Source organism: Ailuropoda melanoleuca, chromosome 6 (genome assembly GCF_002007445.2).
Source record: "Ailuropoda melanoleuca isolate Jingjing chromosome 6, ASM200744v2, whole genome shotgun sequence".
NCBI lineage: Eukaryota > Metazoa > Chordata > Mammalia > Carnivora > Ursidae > Ailuropoda > Ailuropoda melanoleuca.
In genome coordinates, this window is record NC_048223.1 from 115,600,085 (window position 1) to 115,618,772 (window position 18,688).

Genomic DNA, 18,688 nt, shown 5'->3' on the forward strand with positions numbered 1-18,688 from the left:
GACTATGGCACATTACTTTGCAGGGCATAGGGATTAAAGGTGGTGTGAGCTCCATGCTCTTCTGGACCTAGAATTTAAATGTTGAATGGTATCTCTTCGAAGAAAATTGCTTAATACTTTCTAGTGAGGTGACTTTATCAGTATAAACCTTCAAGAAGAGTTGATGTGATTTTTAAAATCAACTTAGATGCTCGCGCTTTGGATTGCTTCGCTCTTACTCTTCAGCACAGCAACAGGTAAGACTCGTGATTTATCAGTTCCTTAAAAATCGGGGGTATAGTCACATCCAAAGTGTGAATGACATGGGCTTTGAAATACTGTCACTGTTTGTACTTTGATTTACTTGTCATAAAAGTATCTAAGGGAGGGGCGCCTGGGTGGCACAGCGGTTAAGCGTCTGCCTTTGGCTCAGGGCGTGATCCCGGCCTTATGGGATAGAGCCCCACATCAGGCTACTCTGCTATGAGCCTGCCTCTTCCTCTCCCACTCCCCCTGCTTGTGTTCCCTCTCTCGCTGGCTGTCTCTCTCTCTCTGTCAAATAAATAAATAAAATCTTAAAAAAAAAAAGTAAGGGAAATGCATCAACTTAATAATACTAAATCCGATGAGTATATAAGCATCTATTTCCAATAATATAAAAGTTGCTGGATGGTCTTGTACTGGGCTCCCAGCTCTGTACTTCTTAGCCTTATGGACTTGGTCAAGTAACTTATCTGTTACAGTCTTAATTTCTTCATTTCTCAGATAGGTATGTGGCAGTAAATGAAAAAATACATTCATATTTCTGATTTCAGTACCTGATTCACTGTAGATGCTGAATGAATGAATGAATGAATGTATACTTCATGCTGATTGGAACTTCCAAGTTGATTTTTTCTATTTGGATCATGATTTTGGAAAGGGATTTTGGTCTGTGAGCATTTCTTACACACTAACTCAATACTCATTGAATTGTGCTCTTTACACCCTTACACACCTCCACAGTAGTAGCTGGTTTCCTCTGTTTTTACCTCCTTTTCTTTTGTTTTAGTTTTTTGTTTTGTTTTTACCTCCTAAAGCCCAACAAAAGTTAGTTGATATGTTTTAACCAAAACAGAATCAAAAAATTTCAGTGTTTTTAGTCCCTGCCCTCCAGCTTTTTAACTATGGGATAAAAGTGGATGGAGCTATTGTTTGTTGTAGTATATTCCAGGACAGGGCGCAAAACAAGCCTGATATGAATGCTGGAAGCGGTTAGACTGATGAGCTCCAAAGCAGAATTGAGTGAAAGAAATCTACCCTGGTCTCTTTTCCTTTATCTGCCACCTTCTTTTCTCAGATGGTTTCTCCTCCACCCAGAGTTCGGTGCCTCTTTGCCATTTCTATGCACAGCCCACCCCTCAAAATTCTCTCCAAAAAAGGATGCTAATCTGTTTTATTTCTTTTTTTTTAAAGATTTTATTTATTTACTTATTTGACAGAGATAGAGACAGCCAGCGAGAGAGGGAACACAAGCAAGGGGAGTCAGAGAGGGAGAAGCAGGCTCATAGCAGAGGAGCCTGACGTGGGGCTCGATCCCATAACGCCGGGATCATGCCCTGAGCCGAAGGCAGACGCCCAACTGCTGTGCCACCCAGGCACCCCATAATCTGTTTTATTTCCATCAACAAATACAGTCACCTACTATGTGCCGGACATTAGGTTAAGCGCCCAAGACACAGCTGTGATTGACCAGGCTTCCCTATGGCCATCAGAAACGTTTGCTTTTCGGTAGGGAGTGATTTCTGTTTGGAGGCTTATCAAATTAAACAGAAATTGTAAAATGGCAGCTACAAGAGAACTGAACCCAAATGGACCTTGTTACAAATTTAATAGATGGCAATATAGGTAATAATACAGATATGATGGAGACTCAAATTTTTAATTATGGCAGCTCTGTAATGAATGTATGTGTGCCATAGAAATATAGATATACGTATATATGTTATATATAAATAATCTAAATTTCATATTGTTACCTATTTTTTTTAATTTATTTGGCAGCTAACTCTCTTCTCAGTTCCCTCCTTACGTAGTTTAAATCCCATGGTCCATCATAATCACTCCTTAACTTACAAATTGGACTTCTCTCTGCCTCCTCTTACTTCACTTGGCTTAACCACAACCCTGGTTAAATCCAACACTTCATCTCCTTTATGCAGCTGAATGGGCAGTGAATGTGCCTGGAGAAAACCACATACCATGCTGATTGTCCCACTGTGAATTCACAGTTACCAAGCTGAAGCAGACCCCAAAGGTGTCAAGCCCTCTTACTCCTCTTCCCTCATCCATTCCTGGGTTGTTTCATTCTTCTCCCCTGCACTCAAACCTCCAACCCCTCCCTGCTCATGCCTACTTGGCTGATGGCCTGGATTCCTATTTCAGTAAGAAAACGGAGACAAAGAGAAGAGGCCTTCCCGGAGCTCCCAGTACCACATCTGTCCAGCTATGTTCATGCACCTGCCCATACTTTCTGTCTTCTCTCTCTCTCTCTCACAAGAGATAAGCTGTTCTTGCCCCAACAAAGGCCAGCCCTTCCCCCATGTATGTATATGACACTCTATCTCCTCTCACCTGCTCAAGGATTCGACTCAACAATGCTCTCTTCTATTTCTCCTGCCTCACTAGTTTTCTTCCTCTCTTCTGGGACATTCCCAGCAGCACACAAATGTGTTATTTCACCCATCTTTAAAACTCCCACTTCTGAGTTGTGTACATAGGGTTTCTTATTTCTCCTCCCCTTCTTTCTTGAACTCACTCCAATCAGGCTTTCACCCCAGAAACTACACTTGTTACGGTCACCAGTCACTCCCATGGTGACAAGCCCAAGGTCAATTCTACATCCTCATCCGTTTAGACTTAGCAGTATTTGGTACTTTTGATTGCCCCCTCGCCTGGCAGCAGGTCCTTTTAAGTTGGCTTCTAGGATGCCGTGCTCTTCTGAATTTCTTCCTACTTCTTCGATGACTTCTTGGCAGTCTTATTTGCTTGTCCCCACTCATCTTCCTGATGTTTTAATGATGGACTGTCCTAGGACTCCATCCTTAGGTCATCCCTCTTCTTTCCCTGTCATCACTCCCTTGGTGATCTTATCCATATTCATGACGTCAAACACCAACTTTACTTTTAAGATTTCTGAGTTCCTATCTCCAGCTGAACTTCTCCCTGGAAGTCCAATCTCATTATCGTACTGTTTCTGTGGCATCTCCACCATGTGTCTTATTCGTATAAAAGTTACATATCCAGAGCTGAGCTCTTGATTCTAGTCCCAAATCTGTGCCTTCTAGAGTTTCTCCAGCCCAATCAATGGCAACTCCAGTCTTCCAGGAACTTCGTCTAAAAACCTCAGCGTCGTCTTTGACTTTTCTATCACACCTCCCTGCCAGTTAATCAATAACTTCTTTTGAATCCTTCGCAATTTATCCAGAACTTGACCACTTCTCACCGCACACCCTGCTATCATTTTAACCTTTTGGACACCGTTGTCTCTTGTCCAGTTGACTACAGTAGCCTCGCAGCTGGTCTCTCTGTCTCTTCCCTTCTCCTGTTTCAATCTATTCTCAAAACAAAAGCCAACCTAAGTCAGTCTGCATCACTCTTCTGTTCAAGGCCCTCCAGTGGCTCTCTCCCTCACCTCAGAGGAAACGCCAAAGTCCTTCCAATGATCTGCCAAGCGCTGCAAGCTTTAGTCCTCTGTAACCTCTCTAAACACCATCCCATGCTAGTTGTCTACCATCCCTTATTCAACCCCCTGGGGCCACATATATTCCAGAATTCCAATTTTATTTTATTTTATTTTATTTTAGAAAGGGACTATGGTAAGTACACTGCAAAATACAAAACCCCAAGAGGAATTCTGGTTCAGCACCCTGTAAACAACGACACGGATATTTTGTAATAAAATCTATGAATACTCCTATTAAGTGGGATAACGATGTGTGTGTGTGTGTGTGTGTGTGTGTGTGTGTATAGCCTTACATCAGTTTTTGCTGCCAAATGAGTCTGCTGCAAATTGAAAAACAAATGAATGAAAAAGTCGACACCCCACTTCCTTTCCCCAAAGATTTTTAGAATTTGGAAACTGCAGAATCAGTTGTCATGGACCTGTCTCTCCCCACTGTTCCCTCAACTCTGGTCAGGGTGGCCTCCTCGTAATTCCTCTGTCACACTAAGCACGCTCCTTCCCCCAGAGTCTGGTACATTCCCTTCCCTTTGTCTAGAATGCTGCCCTCCACCAGAAATCCCCATGGTTTGCCCCTCACCCCCTTCAGCTGTGGATTCGAATGCCTCTTATTTTAGGGGCACCTGTGTGGCTCAGTTGTTAAGTGTCTGACTCTTGATCTCAGCTCAGGTCTTGATCTCAAGGTCATGAGTTCAAGCCCCATGCTGAGCTCCATACTGGGCATGGAGCCTACTTAAGAAACAAAAAAAATGCCATCTACTCCAGTGAGATTTTCCCCGGCCACCCTATTTGAATAGTAAACCCCTCCTTGCCTAAACACACATGCACCTTCATTTTATTTACTTATTCGTTGTCCCTGCAACCCCACTAGACCACTCCCTGAGGGCCAGGATTAGTTCTCTCACTGTTGAATCCCCTGTGCTGAGAACAATATCTGGCGCCTAATAGGCACTCAAATAAATATTTCTTGAATAAATTAATGAATCTATTTTCAAGATTTTTTTTTGTCTTTGGAAAAGGCTGCTCACAGTAAGATAGAGAAATGACTCATTAAGAAAGTGGAAATTAAGAAAATATGAACTGATAATGTCAACTTTATATGATTTCTTAACCAATTAAACCTAGCTTCATGTAATACGCTATATTTCAAATCCTCTTTTAAAGAACTTCTAGGTCAAAGAGGAAATAAAACACTTCAATTGCAGAATATATCAAAATATAATGACTCAAGAACTGAAGAAATTAGAAAAAGAACAAGTAACATTGAAGGAAGAATTTCATTAATAAAAATAAACGTAGAGGTTAATGCATTAGAAAAACAGGAGAAAGGCAATATAATTGATAAATACGTGTGGTGGTTGCTTAATAAAACTTAAAAAATAGAAAACCATGCTGACAGATTTAAATAAACAAGGGGAAATAACCAAAGGTGTGGAAGAAATTAAAATGATTATACTTTGTATAAATTCAGGCCAAGAGAATTGAAATTCTAGATGAAAATCTTACTCTTCACTCCAAAATAAATCTCAGATAGATGAACATTTAAGAGTGAAACAAGAAAAGTGTAAAAGAAACAGAGTGAAATTGTTAATTATCTTGAAGTAAGGAAGGTTTTTCTAAATAAGATGAAATTCCAAAACCATAAAGGAAAAGATTGATCATTTTATTGAATAAAATGTTAAACTTCTATAAAACAAAAATATAAACAGCAAACTAGAATATCTCTTCTCAGTATTTGATTGGAAAGGGGCAAATCTCTCCACTATTCGAAGAGTTTTTACAAAGAAAAAAGAAAAAAGCAAACTTTAGAGAAATGTGCATAGGGCACAAAGATCTCACCCACAGACGTGCAAAGGGCCAGAAATGCACAAGATATTCAAGTTTGGGTAATTCAAGAAATGCAAATTTTTTTTAAAGATTTTATTTATTTATTTGACAGAGACAGCCAGCGAGAGAGGGAACACAAGCAGGGGGAGTGGGAGAGGAAGAAGCAGGCTCACAGCGGAGGAGCCTGATGTGGGGCCCGATCCCATAACAGCAGAATCACGCCCTGAGCCGAAGGCAGACGCTTAACCGCTGTGCCACCCAGGCACCCCAAGAAATGGAAATTTAAATGACAAAAGGTTTTCCTTCTGGTGGCACCTATAAAAATGTCAACCCTTCCATGGCAGACTTTATTATCATCCCCCACTATTTACTTCTGGTCCCTGGAAGAGGACTCTACAGCCCTACCTTTGGCCACAGGAAGTGCAGAGAGCAGTCCAAGCCTGAATGCCTGCATGAAGAGCCTTTGCAGGGTTCAGCCATCACCCCCTTTCCCTCTGCCCCAAGAGCACCATGATCTGAACAAGGGTCTCTTTTAGATTAGATCCTGGAATGAAGAGGACTGGATAATCAGAGCCACGGCCAACCTAAAACTATTGTAGCCAAAATATAACATGAATGAGAAGTAAACCTTAATTTTGGTAAGCCAAGGAGATTTGGAGGCTCTTGTTTACCACAGCATAACCTAGCAAAAGCTAATTAGTTAATGTACCTCCAATTCTACTTAGTGATAGAATGAGCTGCCTGATGGTTCATTTTTTTCCCCCCACTACCGCTTGATAGTAATGACACATTGGGCAAGAGTGATCGCTTTTTTTAAGTCTCCACGTCCTCACATATGTGACATTTAGGGCTCAGTCTGTTTTTGCTGTTTTAATTATTATTACTTAGACAAAGAAGCCACACTGGACGTGATTTGGAGAGGAAGTACTCTTTTTTTCTCTGGTGTAAATTTTTTTATTTTAAAAGTAATCATTATTTGTTGTTGAAAATTTAAGACCATAGATAAGGGGAAAGAAAATAAAAACCATGCATTGTCACCATTGTTAATATTTTGATGCGCTTCCTTAAACTTTTATTTTTCCCCATGCATTTTGAATAAAACCATACATAGTTCTGCTACCTGCCTTTTCCCCTAACACTGTTATCATTCTCATTTCCATTACAAATTGCATTACGAATCTCTGTAAACATTTTCAATGGCTGCATATTATCTTCAAGGCTACCATTTTAAAACTATATTCTTTGTTATATTGGTCATTTAAGTTATTGGCCCAATATCAACTTAGCGATTTTATAGCAAACATGTTATTTTCAGAGAACTATTAATCTTTCAATTTTTTTCTAAATGGCTTTATTACCTTATGATGTTGATCAGCCTCCTTCAACACATGTAGTTTCTTTTAACTTTGTGCTCTTTCAATGGATATTTCCTTATGAAAAAGGGCATGGTGACCAATAACCCTGGTAACTTACAAACATAGAGAATAGACACTATTTACAACAATCTTCATTTCAAAATCCAAACTCACTTCCATAGACTGAATGATGTAGTTAAGAATTTGTGTGTGGGGGGGAGGAAGGGTGGGGTAAGCCATGCAGTGCAGCTGGACATTCTAGAAAAAAACAGAAGGTTGTATTAGAAAGGCACGATCCGGGGGCATCTGGGTGGCTCAGTCAGTTAAGCATCCAACTCTTGATTTCAGCTCAGGTCGTGATCTCAGGGTTGTGAGATGGAGCCCCAAATGGAGCCCCACATGGAGCCCTGTGTCAGGCTCATGCTCAGCGCGGAGTCTTCTTGAGATTCTCTCTATCCGTCTCTCTCTACCTCTCCCCACCCTGTCCTTTCTCTGTCTCAAATAAATACATCTCAAAAAAAAAGCATGATCCAAATGTAAACTCATTGGTTTGAATCAGAACTGGATATATGTGTGCTTCATCAGAAAAAACAGAATAGATTCCACGCAGGAGAAATATTGATTGAGGAGCTGCTCTATACTAGAGATATATTGAAGAGGGCACATGTTTACTCTTGCAACAAGAGAAAACAAAGGCAACCAGAGAATCCAGGAAAATGAAAACGGCACAAGAAAAGGGTAATCCAAATATGGAAGAAACAAAAATGACACTGATCTTGAGCAATTCATGTCTATGAAAAGATAATTCATTTGAATATTCTCCTTTGAAGGGATTGGGTAACCGAATAATGACGTGCGCATAAGGAAATTTAATTATAGCATGGTAGCTGGCTCTGAAAGGAACAATATTCATCTAGTCACAATAATATGTTTCTGTTTATTGACATTCAATTTTTCGGAGCCAGCCTACAGACAAAACATGAAAGACTTAATTAGGATTATGGAACAAAGTCTGAATGTTATTAACTTTGACGGTATGAAAGTCAAAGTGCGGCTGGCAGGCCTTGGAAGATGGAAGGGAAGAAGACGGGCAACATGGCTTAAAACTTGTCTTGCAGAGGTAGGGAGTCAAGTTATGAGGAGTAGGAGGTATGGATCAAAAAATAAAAGATTACTGGGGCGCCTGGGGTGACACTCAGTTAAGCATCCCACTCTTGATTTCAGCTCAGGTCATGATCTCAGGGTCATGAGATCCAGCCCCGTGTTGGGCTTCCTGCTGGGCATTGGAGCCTGCTTAAGATTCTCTCCCTCCCTCTCCCTCTGCCCTTCTCGCTCCATGCTCTCCCTCTCTTTCTCTCAAAAAAAAAAAAAATTGAAGATTATTATTTAAGTTTACAATGGAAGCCGATAAAGGAGCTAAAAACAGTGTTATTGACTGTAGAGGAAGAGGACGTGAGAAAATCTGGAAAGCGGGACCTGTAGGAACTGTTGTCCCCCAGCTTCAGGTTAGCCCGTGCCTGGCCAGTGCTGGAACGCTCAACCATGGTTCACCCTGTTCAGCCACTCCCAGAGAAGCACTGTCAGTAGGGACACTAGAGGGACATTGAGGCTCCATGAGGGAGATGGGAGTGGCTCCTGGTTCTTGTCAGTGTTTTTCCAGCAACGGCTTTTCACCCCTGCATGAACAATCATCCAGTAGCAGCAGGTGGCTCCGGCTTGCAGTTGTTCTAAAACCCCCAGGACCAGGCTCATGGTGCCCACTCAAAGACGCCAGCACTAGCCAGCTAACACCCCTCTTCAGGGACCGAACCCCAGCTCTGGAGACAGCACCCCTCCCTGGGTCTAGCAGCCCTTCCTCCACGTTTCCTTATTTGAATAACTGAACCTCTTCTGCCTTCCACCAGCCCCCTGCTAGCAGCTGCTCCCGCATTTGTCACCTGGGAGCGACTACATGGTCCCCTTCTTGCCTTCAGTTCTTCAACATCTGACTGATGACAATTTGTTGTATTAAACGCTCACGGTTAAAATAATCGGTGTGATTTGTTTCTTGCCCTGATCCTGGCTGATCCCAAGAATAGGTGGGCTAAATCCTCATTTATTATTGCAGCAAGTTAATAGATCATGTGTGACTAAAGTTAATAAATCCAAACTTGGCTGTGTAAGCTCGTTGTAGATAGATATGGGGGTAACCACCAGAAAACCTGTCGCCTCTGGGGAGAGGGCTGGGTTTGGGGGTGAGCAGGGGATGTTGCTCATCGGCACAGTTTCTTTTTAATGTACAAACGTTTCTTTGATTAAAAAATTAATTCCCTATCCTCTTATTTTACATTTATAGTGGAACTTCAATTTTAGGGAATGGAGAAAATGCAAAATCTAAAATTTTGAAGTAAAATCTGGTGGACTTGAAAGTCAAAGACTTATTCAACATTTTTTGATAAGTGATAAAGGAAAACCCTCAAATTCACATCTTCAAACAGCTCTAGCCAATACTAATGAATAATCCCAAAATGAGTAAATGAAAACCAATTTAAGAAATACTAATAAATTGAATACATAATTCAATAAAATTGAATAAATAATAATAATTATAATTGAATAAATTAAATTATTCCTCCATAAAACAGCAAGAATTGTTTTCAACTATTAAATGAAAAAGAAAGGCCATGTTGAAAAGATAAATTAGAGTGGATGTCAGAAACATTAAGACTCGGTTTCCCCAAAGCTTCTCATTGTAGAGATGGTGAGGTGAGTTCCAGAAAGACAAGACTTGGTTACAACTGAATGAAATTTTGCTGTCATCTATACTTTCAGGAGACCTATGTTGGACTCCTACTGCATGTCAGGCATAATGCTAGGTGCTAGGGACTCCAAGGTCCCTTTCATTAAAAACTTAAAGTCTCATAAGGAAAGGCAGGAATTCAGGGAACACACGGTGTCCTTCTTATGTCCAGGCCCATTCACAAGGGCTTTCCTGTGTAATAGTTCATTTAGTCTTCCTATCAAGGCTGTAAGGTAAGTGGGATTAACTCCACTTGGCAAAGGAGGAAACAGAGACTCATAAAAGGTAAAAGAATTGCCCAAAGCCTGGTATGTCTGGTTCCAAAGCCCCTGTGCTCTCCTCTGCAACACTATGATCGACAAAATCATGGTCACAAATAATATGAGAAGGGTGGTGGAGAAAGGGGAGAGGAGAGCATTTTTTAAAGAGAGTTCTCCCTGAGCCAGACATGCTCAACTTAAAGACCTATTTCAGTGAATCCTCATGGTGGGAAACACAACTTCTCTCTGGTCCTGGTTCCTACAATACTGACACTCCATCTTTTTGCTGCAGGAAAAGAAGTTTGCTATGAAAGGGTGGGGTGCTTTAAAGACGGTTTACCATGGACCGGGACTTTGTCAAGACAGTTGGCAGGTTTGCCCTGGTCTCCAGAGGAGATAAACACTCGCTTTCTGCTCTACACGCGACATAATCCCACAGCCTATCAGGTAAGCTAACTTGCTGCCTTCACACATAGGTGATTCAGAAATAGAAGATGTAGCTATAGGTACAGAAGACCTAAGTTCTGTAACTTATCCTGGCATAAACTACTGACTTAAAGGCCAATATTTCTTTTTAGTATTGTGAGCCAGATTTTCTTGTCTTATTATTTGTCCTAGTACTTAAATATAAAGATTGCTCTGAATCTGTTTTTTCATATGAGGTTAATTTGATACTTCATTTGATTAATATATTAATTGAGAGCCTTCCACATGTAAGACTGTGAACAAGCAACAGTACCTATTATGTATTAAATTGAATAAACAAGACAGTATCCTTAGTTTATTATATTAGGGAAAATGGAGTATGTAAACAATTAACCTGTGTTGCAGCACAAATTAGATCTGTTACGTAAGATACAAACCAAAGAATGGGGGAGCGTGGTAAGAAAGGGCTTACCTTCCCCATGGGGGTGGGACGGGAGCCAGGAAAGGCTTTGAGGAAGACACCTGTTTGAGGTGTGTCCCGCAGGGTGGGCAGGGTTTGCGTAAGCAGAGACACACAGGGAAGTGACAAGAGAAGCGGCGTGGACAAATACATACAGGAGAGAGCCTGCACAGTACTGATGATTACAACATGTGAGTTAGACTGGGACAGAGAGGAAGTACTCAAATGCAGAGTCAACTGAAGGACAAATTCTATAACTCCTTCCTGGGGACTTTGGACTTGATCCTGTGAGCCGTGAGGCCCCGTGGGAGTTTTTAAAGAGGCTTTAAGATATTTACCTTGGATGCGGTGAACCTTCTTGCCCGGAGCCTGGAGGGCCGGCAGGTGATTGCCAGACCGTTTAGTACGAGGCTGCCCAACACGCTAACCATGAGCTACATGGCTATTAAAACTAAATAAAACTTAAAATTCAGTGTTTGAACTGCGCCAACCCCATATCAAGTGCTCAGTAGCCCCATGTGGCTAGTGGCTACCATTTTGAACTGTGCAAATATAGGATTTTCCACCGTCACAGAAAGTTCTATTTGAGAGTGCTAGCAAACCATAGTGCAGTTGGGATCAGACTCCAGGAACTAGCCTGAGCATAAGCATGAGTGTGATAAGAGAAAATTGACATGGTAAACATCATAAACTGCCCTGAGATCTTATACGCGAGTCACAGGAAGAATAATGACCCTCTCGTCAAGAAAACTTGATGGGGGATGCTGGAGAATGAGTTGCATTTTGGACCAGTGAAGTTCGGGCAGGCTGTCGGAGATTTGCATCTTGTAGCTCACTGGGCAGTCTAGAGCTAGAGGAAGAGATTCTAAAGTCTTTTACCCCGAGGTTAGAGTTGAAATGCAAAGAGTGATGTGATCCCAGGGACAGAGAAAAAAAGCATGATACTAGACCTAAGTGGAACAAGGGCCAGAGAAAAAGCAACCCCCCAGTGCAAGATCATTTCTGGTCTCTACCTGCAATGCTATAACCCGGAGCCTCACTTTCTGTCAGACCCAGCCAAGACAGCCTCTGCTCTGCCCTCACACCACACAAACAGAATCTGATTTGTAGCTGTCTACTTACCAGACACACACACACACACACACACACACACACACACGTATGGGCACACGGCTCTTCGCTGAAATAAGCCATTTGCTCCATGGATGACAGCTCTAGCTAAAACAAAGAAGAAAAACCCTTATTTGGGGTACAGAGAAACTTACAAAGCAAGTGTACTCAAAAGTGTGATTTCCATCATTATCAAAAAGCAAAGAGAGGAATATTGCTCAGCTTTAAAAAGAAATGACATTGTAGTAGATGCCACAACGTGGATGAACCTTGAAAACATTTTGCGAAGTTAAATAAGCTAGACACGAAAGGACAAGCATTGTATAATTCCTGTTATATGAAACACCTAGAATAGTCACATTCATAGAGATGAAAAAGTAGAATAATAGTTACCTGGGGCTGGGGGAGGGGACAATGAAGAGTTACGATTTAAGGGTACAGGATTTCAGTTTGGGATGACAAAAATCCCTCGAGAACGATTGTGCTGATGGTTGCACAACAATGCCAGTGACGTAATGTTACTAAATTGTATACTTAAAAATGGTTAAGATGGTAATTTTTATGTTATATGTATTTTGCCACAATTTTTTTCACGTAAAGAGAATTTGTTGAACACAAATGTTTCAGAGCACCTTCACTCTCTGATTAGGACTTTTAGGGTACGTGTGTGTGCATTCAGGACTAACTGCATCCCCTGGTCTTGACCCTCCGTCCTCATAGGACTCGTTGGTCCTTTATCCTTCTGCATAGTGGCCATGCACTTGAACTTTCATAGAGCACAGGTACTAAAACAGGTGATGACTGTCAGTCTTTAGGAGAGTCTGGACCGTAAAGGCAATGAAGAGAGTGTCAGACACCGAGCACTCTCCTAAGAGAGGGACCAGAAAGGCAATATTCCTCATGTCTTTTCCACTCCCTTCCATTTGGAAAAAACCATGTGACAAACCAGATCTGTACTTGAGTTTTGCAATGGATGGAAGCCAGAGTGTTAAATGTTTTATACCAGCAGTGAGGATACAGAATGAGTCAAGGTACAGTATTAAAAATCTTGATTGCCCCAGGCTTGACCCATGTGCTACACTGTGCAAATCAGACTTTGTGTATGAGAAAGCAGAAGTTAACTATGCAATGGTTTAACGTGCTCTTTTCTCAGAGGGACGAATTGTTAAAGCAAAACATGGCGCAATAAACTTGACTCTTCTGAGAGTCACAGGTCTTCACAGCTACATTTCTGCAAGAATAAATCCAACCTGCCATCCCCTAGAGAGGCTCACCCGGTTAGTCACTAGTGGTGATGCACATTTTGCATAATTATGGTAGTTTCTGGGCCTGCAGCTTTTCTCAAGGCTGGAATATGCCTAACTGCTGACTACTTTTCACTTACCACAAATGAGATCACCGCGAGAGTAGTCATGTTTTGTGGAAAGCGTTGATCTCATACCAGCTAGGTTCTATGATTCCTCAAAGATAAGAAAGCTGAAAGTAAAGGCCTGAGCGCCCTAAACATTGAGACTTCACCTGGGCCTTCCTTGGGATAACCTGTTCTATCCTGACCCCCTTGTATGGCCTTGTCCTTTGGGCAGCAGAAGCTGAGGTGTCTTCTTTGAGTTGATTCCATGATGTTTTTTCGAGTTTCCTGTTTTCTAGGTTAGTATGCCATTTCACAGGGGTGTACCAGATTGACTATGAAGTGAACGGAAGTTTTGTTTTTTTGGGGTTTTTTTGTTTGTTTGTTTGTTTTAACCTTTCCTACGTCATTAAATTCTTCAAGCCTTTCGTGACAATGCAGGACGCTCGGATCCCACAGTACTTGTCACATTGACACTTGGAAGCTTTCACAAGGCCCCACATTCAGCTCCTCACGACGGGGAAAGATTAAACAAACTTTTTCTACGAAATCCCTTTTCCCAGACAGGTTCGCTTTTCTTTTCTTTTCTTTCTTTCTTTCTTTTTTTTTTTTTGACATAGAAATAGAAATATAGTTGGGGTTTAAGGGGCTCCAGCTGGAGTTGGAATTAACATCTGGATTCTTTTAAATATATAGATGGACAAATGGTTTTGCACTTAGATTCCATTATTCAGCAGAGCAGCTCTTCCAGGAAAGCCCAGATACATTTGATTATATTATCTGCCTCAACAAATCCCACATCTGCTCTGGGCCCTATCAGTAAAGAACAGTATGATCAGATTCCAACTTGAGAGCTCAGGGGTGGAGCACATGTCTTCAGAGAAAGACCCTGTGGGTTTCAGCCCCGCACTCCAGGACTCGTTAGCTGGAGTGCTTTATGGACAAGTGAGTTGACTTCTCATTGTGCCCTTTCCCAATCTGTAAAGTTAGTACCTACCTCGCAGTGTCGTGGAGGGTAAATGAGCTACACTATAAAGTGCCTGGCATACAGGCAGTTATGAGTGTAGCTATATTATAATTACTGTGTAAGCCAACTTCGGATTCTCATGATTGTTTGCTGACCATCTTGGAGATACTTTAGCCAGCAAGTTGTATGATTAATTTGCATGTGACTATTAAACACAGGTAGCTACTAAGAGGGTCTTTGTTTGAAGGCTCTTTGTTACAGGATTCACCATTGTCAGACTTGCAATTTGCTGATTAGAGTGTTCATTTTTTTTTCTCAAAATAGAATTTTGAGCATTTCTTATATTCTGCCTTTTCATTTTTTCTCTTCATAACGAAATCACTTAAATTCATAGTGTCACTTAAATTGAGTTTCGTTGGTTATAAAAACAATCCAACAAAACACTAGAAATACAAAAGAACATTTAAGGTAAATTACATAAAATGATCTTTAATATGCTATTGTGCTGCATGTGGTGAGATCCTAACCTTTATTCCTCCCTCATAAAGTGGGGTGAACGATCTGTTTTGCCACCTTTGCAGCATGCTTCTAAGTCCCAAATCGCACACTGCTCGTGAATTCCATTGGCACCAGAGAAGTAAGTGCTTTACGAAAGTACAGCTGACAGAAGTCCTGATTGAAACTGACCCAGCATCATCTTACAAACCTTGCCTTAAAACCAAACACTTTTCTTTCCTTTCCTTGTGATTACATTTATATATTGTATTTGATAATGCATGAATAATTTCTTGGTACTTTGCGGTGTGTAGCAGTAATTATTTCTTTGGTAAAAATATATTAAAAAAGCTTGTTAAAAATCAAATGTAGTGGAAGACTTTTGAGCAGACTTAGAATAATTTTAGTAAATGCCAAATAATTTTGAATTATTATTTTACCTTCATCTCTTTTCACTTGAAACAGGAGATCAGTGCAGTTAATTATCTAACTATCCAAAGCTCACACTTTGGAACAGACAAGATGACCCGTATCAACATACCTGGATGGAAATCAGATGGAAAATGGCAGCAAGACATGTGCAATGTATGATGTGAACAAACTCTTCTTTATACTAGTATAAAAGCTATATGTTTAATGGGAATGTACTTTGCATATATTAATGCATATTCATGAAAATTCCTCCACCCAGTTACTCACATTGTCCCTGCCCCAGGGCCCCAAATGAATTATCCATTTCCGATTTATACTCACTTATTATGAATTGCATAGATTATAATGGGATCATATTTCTTTGTAATTATTCTTTGATAAATTCTCACTTTTGACAAAAGATTGAATGATATGATAAATTTCTCACTTAAGGGAAAAAATTCTCCAGGTTCACTCCAAGAAATTAATTTTCCTCTCTTATACTCAAGATTAATAGACTGCTAACATAGTAAGCAATTAATTATTTATGAGGCCATATGGTATAGTAGAGTCAGGCTGCCTGAATTCATACCATGGTTCTATGTACTATGATTGTGGGCAAGTTTAATTAACCTGTCTGTGCTTTGGATTCCTTATCTGTAAAGGGGATTAAATAAAATAATATATGTAAAAGGATTAGGACAGGACCTAGCGTGTAGTAGGTTCTCAATACCCAGTAGTGTTATTTCTTATTATGGAATCCATTACTCTGTCACTTTGGCTTTCCTTAATTCTTTTTTCTAACATCCTTATAATAAATCTTTGTACCAGGTGTTACTAAAAGTGGAAGACGTGAACTGTATTAACATAGACTGGATTAATGGTTCGCTGGAGTACATCCATGCCGTAAACAATCTCCGCGTTGTTGGGGCTGAGGTGGCGTATTTTATTGATGTTCTCACGGTAAGAAAAGCTGATTTTTCAAAAATTGTGTTTAATTGGCTTTGCATCATAACACCAAGAATTTGCATTGATTTTCGGCTCTTTCATTAGTTTACACGAGTTCTGAACATGTGAGATGCTGAGCGTTCCTTTCTGTATGGGGACCAGGAAAGGGCAGTTACTTCCTGGGAAAGAAGTGCCTGTGGTTCTACAAATCGCCACTTGGTGGCAGTGTCCCTTCACAGGCTCCTCACCAAACGCTTCCCCACCCCTAACCCCACCCCCAAGGTTGCTTCTGGGGTCAGCTTGTAGGACCCTCTCCTGCCAGTTAGTTTTCGTCCCATTGTAAACCTATCCTTAATGATTATAAACTGTTCCCATCTTATGAATGCTATTTGTTTAGAAGGTGAAATACATTTTCCCACAGTAATTGGGTTCTGTGGCAGTGAATTAGTTAGGTCTATAGTCCAGTCCAGGCACAATAACCTATACATTTTCTAAAAGAAAATAGACTTTGCTATTTATGAGGGTTATACCCTGAGACATTTATAAATCTCCAAATGCCTTACCATTATAGAAAGTAATTTCCCACCATAAAATGCAGTGAAGTAAAATCTAAAGATTTATGACCCTTTCAGACTCTTAAGGAGGGTTCACTCATTCATTCAACAAATATTTTTCTCTGCACTGGCTGTGGGCTAGGCGCTGTTCTAGTCCCTGAAGATACAGGGCGAGTGAGACAGTGTTTCAGCTCTGACAAAGTGTGGGGACGGTACTATGAAGAAGTCCAAGGCAGTGGGATGGAGAGGGACTGGAGCAGCAGCTAACCTACATGGGCAGCCCAGGGAGGTGATACTTGAACCCTGAGGACAATGAGGAGGCAGCTGGAGAAGACTCAGGGAACCAAGTCCTCACCTCTGCCCCCCGCCCCCACTGCTTGTCTGCTCTTCCTGCTGTCTAGGGAGATCAGGGCACAAGGAGGTAATTAGAATGGGTCCTTGATCCAAAGGGTGAAATCTGATTCATCACCTCTTCAGAGAAGAACCTGTCCTAAGCTTTTGTGAATTTCTTTGTGGATCCTGGGGCCTGCACTGTGGGTTCTTCTGGCTCCAGGAAATGAATAGTAGTGGCTTGTAGGAGAGGAAATGTTTGCTGAGCTGAAGGGGAAAGCATTCACTGAGGTACATGTTCAGTGAATTGATGGGGACAGAGGAGGGGAGGGCTGAGGGGGAAGAGGGCTGATCTCAGATACCAGGCTGTGGAGGAAGACAGAAAACAGAGATTTGAATGGGGGCAATGGTGGAGGAAGGAACCCCCCAAGGACAGGAGACATCCTGGGAATGGCCATTCACATGTAAATGAGAGAGAAAATACTCTTTATAAAGCAGCATATAATACTGTCATTACTGGTGGGAAAAAAAAAGTGGATCATTTGATCAATGATAAATTTATCCACATGAAGGTGATTGCTTGATTTTCACCGTTACCATGAAGAGAACTGGAAGCTTAGATGAAACTAAAAATGCTTGCCCCTTTGTTCCCTGTTGAGTGTGAGTGTGTGTGTGAACTCTTAGGCACATAGTCATTTTGTGAATATTCTTAAAAACTCCTCTTGAAGACCAAACTCAGCCCAGACATTTGCTAGAGTTGCCTTCAATTGGAGGAGACAGACACAGGTAGGGTGGGTGACAGCCCGGATATGGCTGCATTGACCTGTGTTGGGAGTGTGCTGGAAGGGTTGGGTCTCAGGAAGAGTGGGCATGGGCTGGAAGCCATAGTTGTGGTTGCTGGGCTGTTCTTTTCCTGACAACCACAAGGCCCCTTAGCACAGGCAGAAGAACCTGACAGAAGGCATTCCTCCAGGCCTGCCCAGTGCTTTCTCCTTTAGCCAGACAAGGAGGTAGGTGGACGTGGGAGTCACTTTGTCTATTGACTAGTCCCCATCCTGTGAATGAGAGGCACAGATATATCAAGCATATGTCAAGCACATTTAAGCCATTCCACCTGGTCTTTTAAAAATATTTGTTCTGTTTTCCTTTAAAAATCCTATCAGAAAAAATTTGGATATTCTCCTTCTAAAGTTCACTTGATTGGCCATAGCGTGGGAGCACATCTGGCTGGGGAAGCTGGGTCAAGGGTACCTGGCCTTGGAAGAATAACAGGTAAGCCTGCCGTGGCGTTGCGCCTGGAATTTGCTTACATGTTTGTTCACAAATAAAATCAAGTATTTGAAACACCAACTAAGTAGAGGAAGCAAATGTAAGATGGAGAAAATGGGACTCAACTCCCCATAAAAGTGTTTTCCAAGCATGAGGGAGTAGATCCACGTTCGAGAATGTTCACTGTAGCGTTATCTGTGGTGGCAAAGTAATGGGAACTGACCACCCAGCCGTAGAGGATGGCTGATGAGCATGACACATGGTGTGCAAGTCCACACCACTAACACAGAGGATGAGTTAGAGCCCCACTGACGGTTCTGGAAGGGTGTCCGCGACACATCGGGATCGCAGCTCACAGTGCACGCTGGCTGTGTGGAACCGGTTTAAGGCCTGTGCCCATGCTGTTCCAGTTCTAGAGTGTTGAATATTACCTCTGAATATACTGTCAA

At 41.4% G+C, this 18,688-nt stretch overlaps 1 protein-coding gene across 1 annotated transcript in view; it reads left to right on the plus strand.

Annotated features, from left to right (window-relative positions):
- The first annotated feature begins 47 nt into the window (after positions 1-47).
- Positions 48-18,688, plus strand: part of PNLIPRP3 (pancreatic lipase related protein 3) — a 35,864-nt gene continuing 17,223 nt past the window's right edge. The window contains exons 1-5 of the mRNA XM_019797842.2: positions 48-236; positions 10,214-10,368; positions 15,193-15,312; positions 15,970-16,101; positions 18,134-18,242. Coding sequence (XP_019653401.1) covers positions 188-236; positions 10,214-10,368; positions 15,193-15,312; positions 15,970-16,101; positions 18,134-18,242 — 565 coding nt within the window. The 5' untranslated portion in view covers positions 48-187. The remainder of the gene's footprint in view (positions 237-10,213; positions 10,369-15,192; positions 15,313-15,969; positions 16,102-18,133; positions 18,243-18,688) is intronic.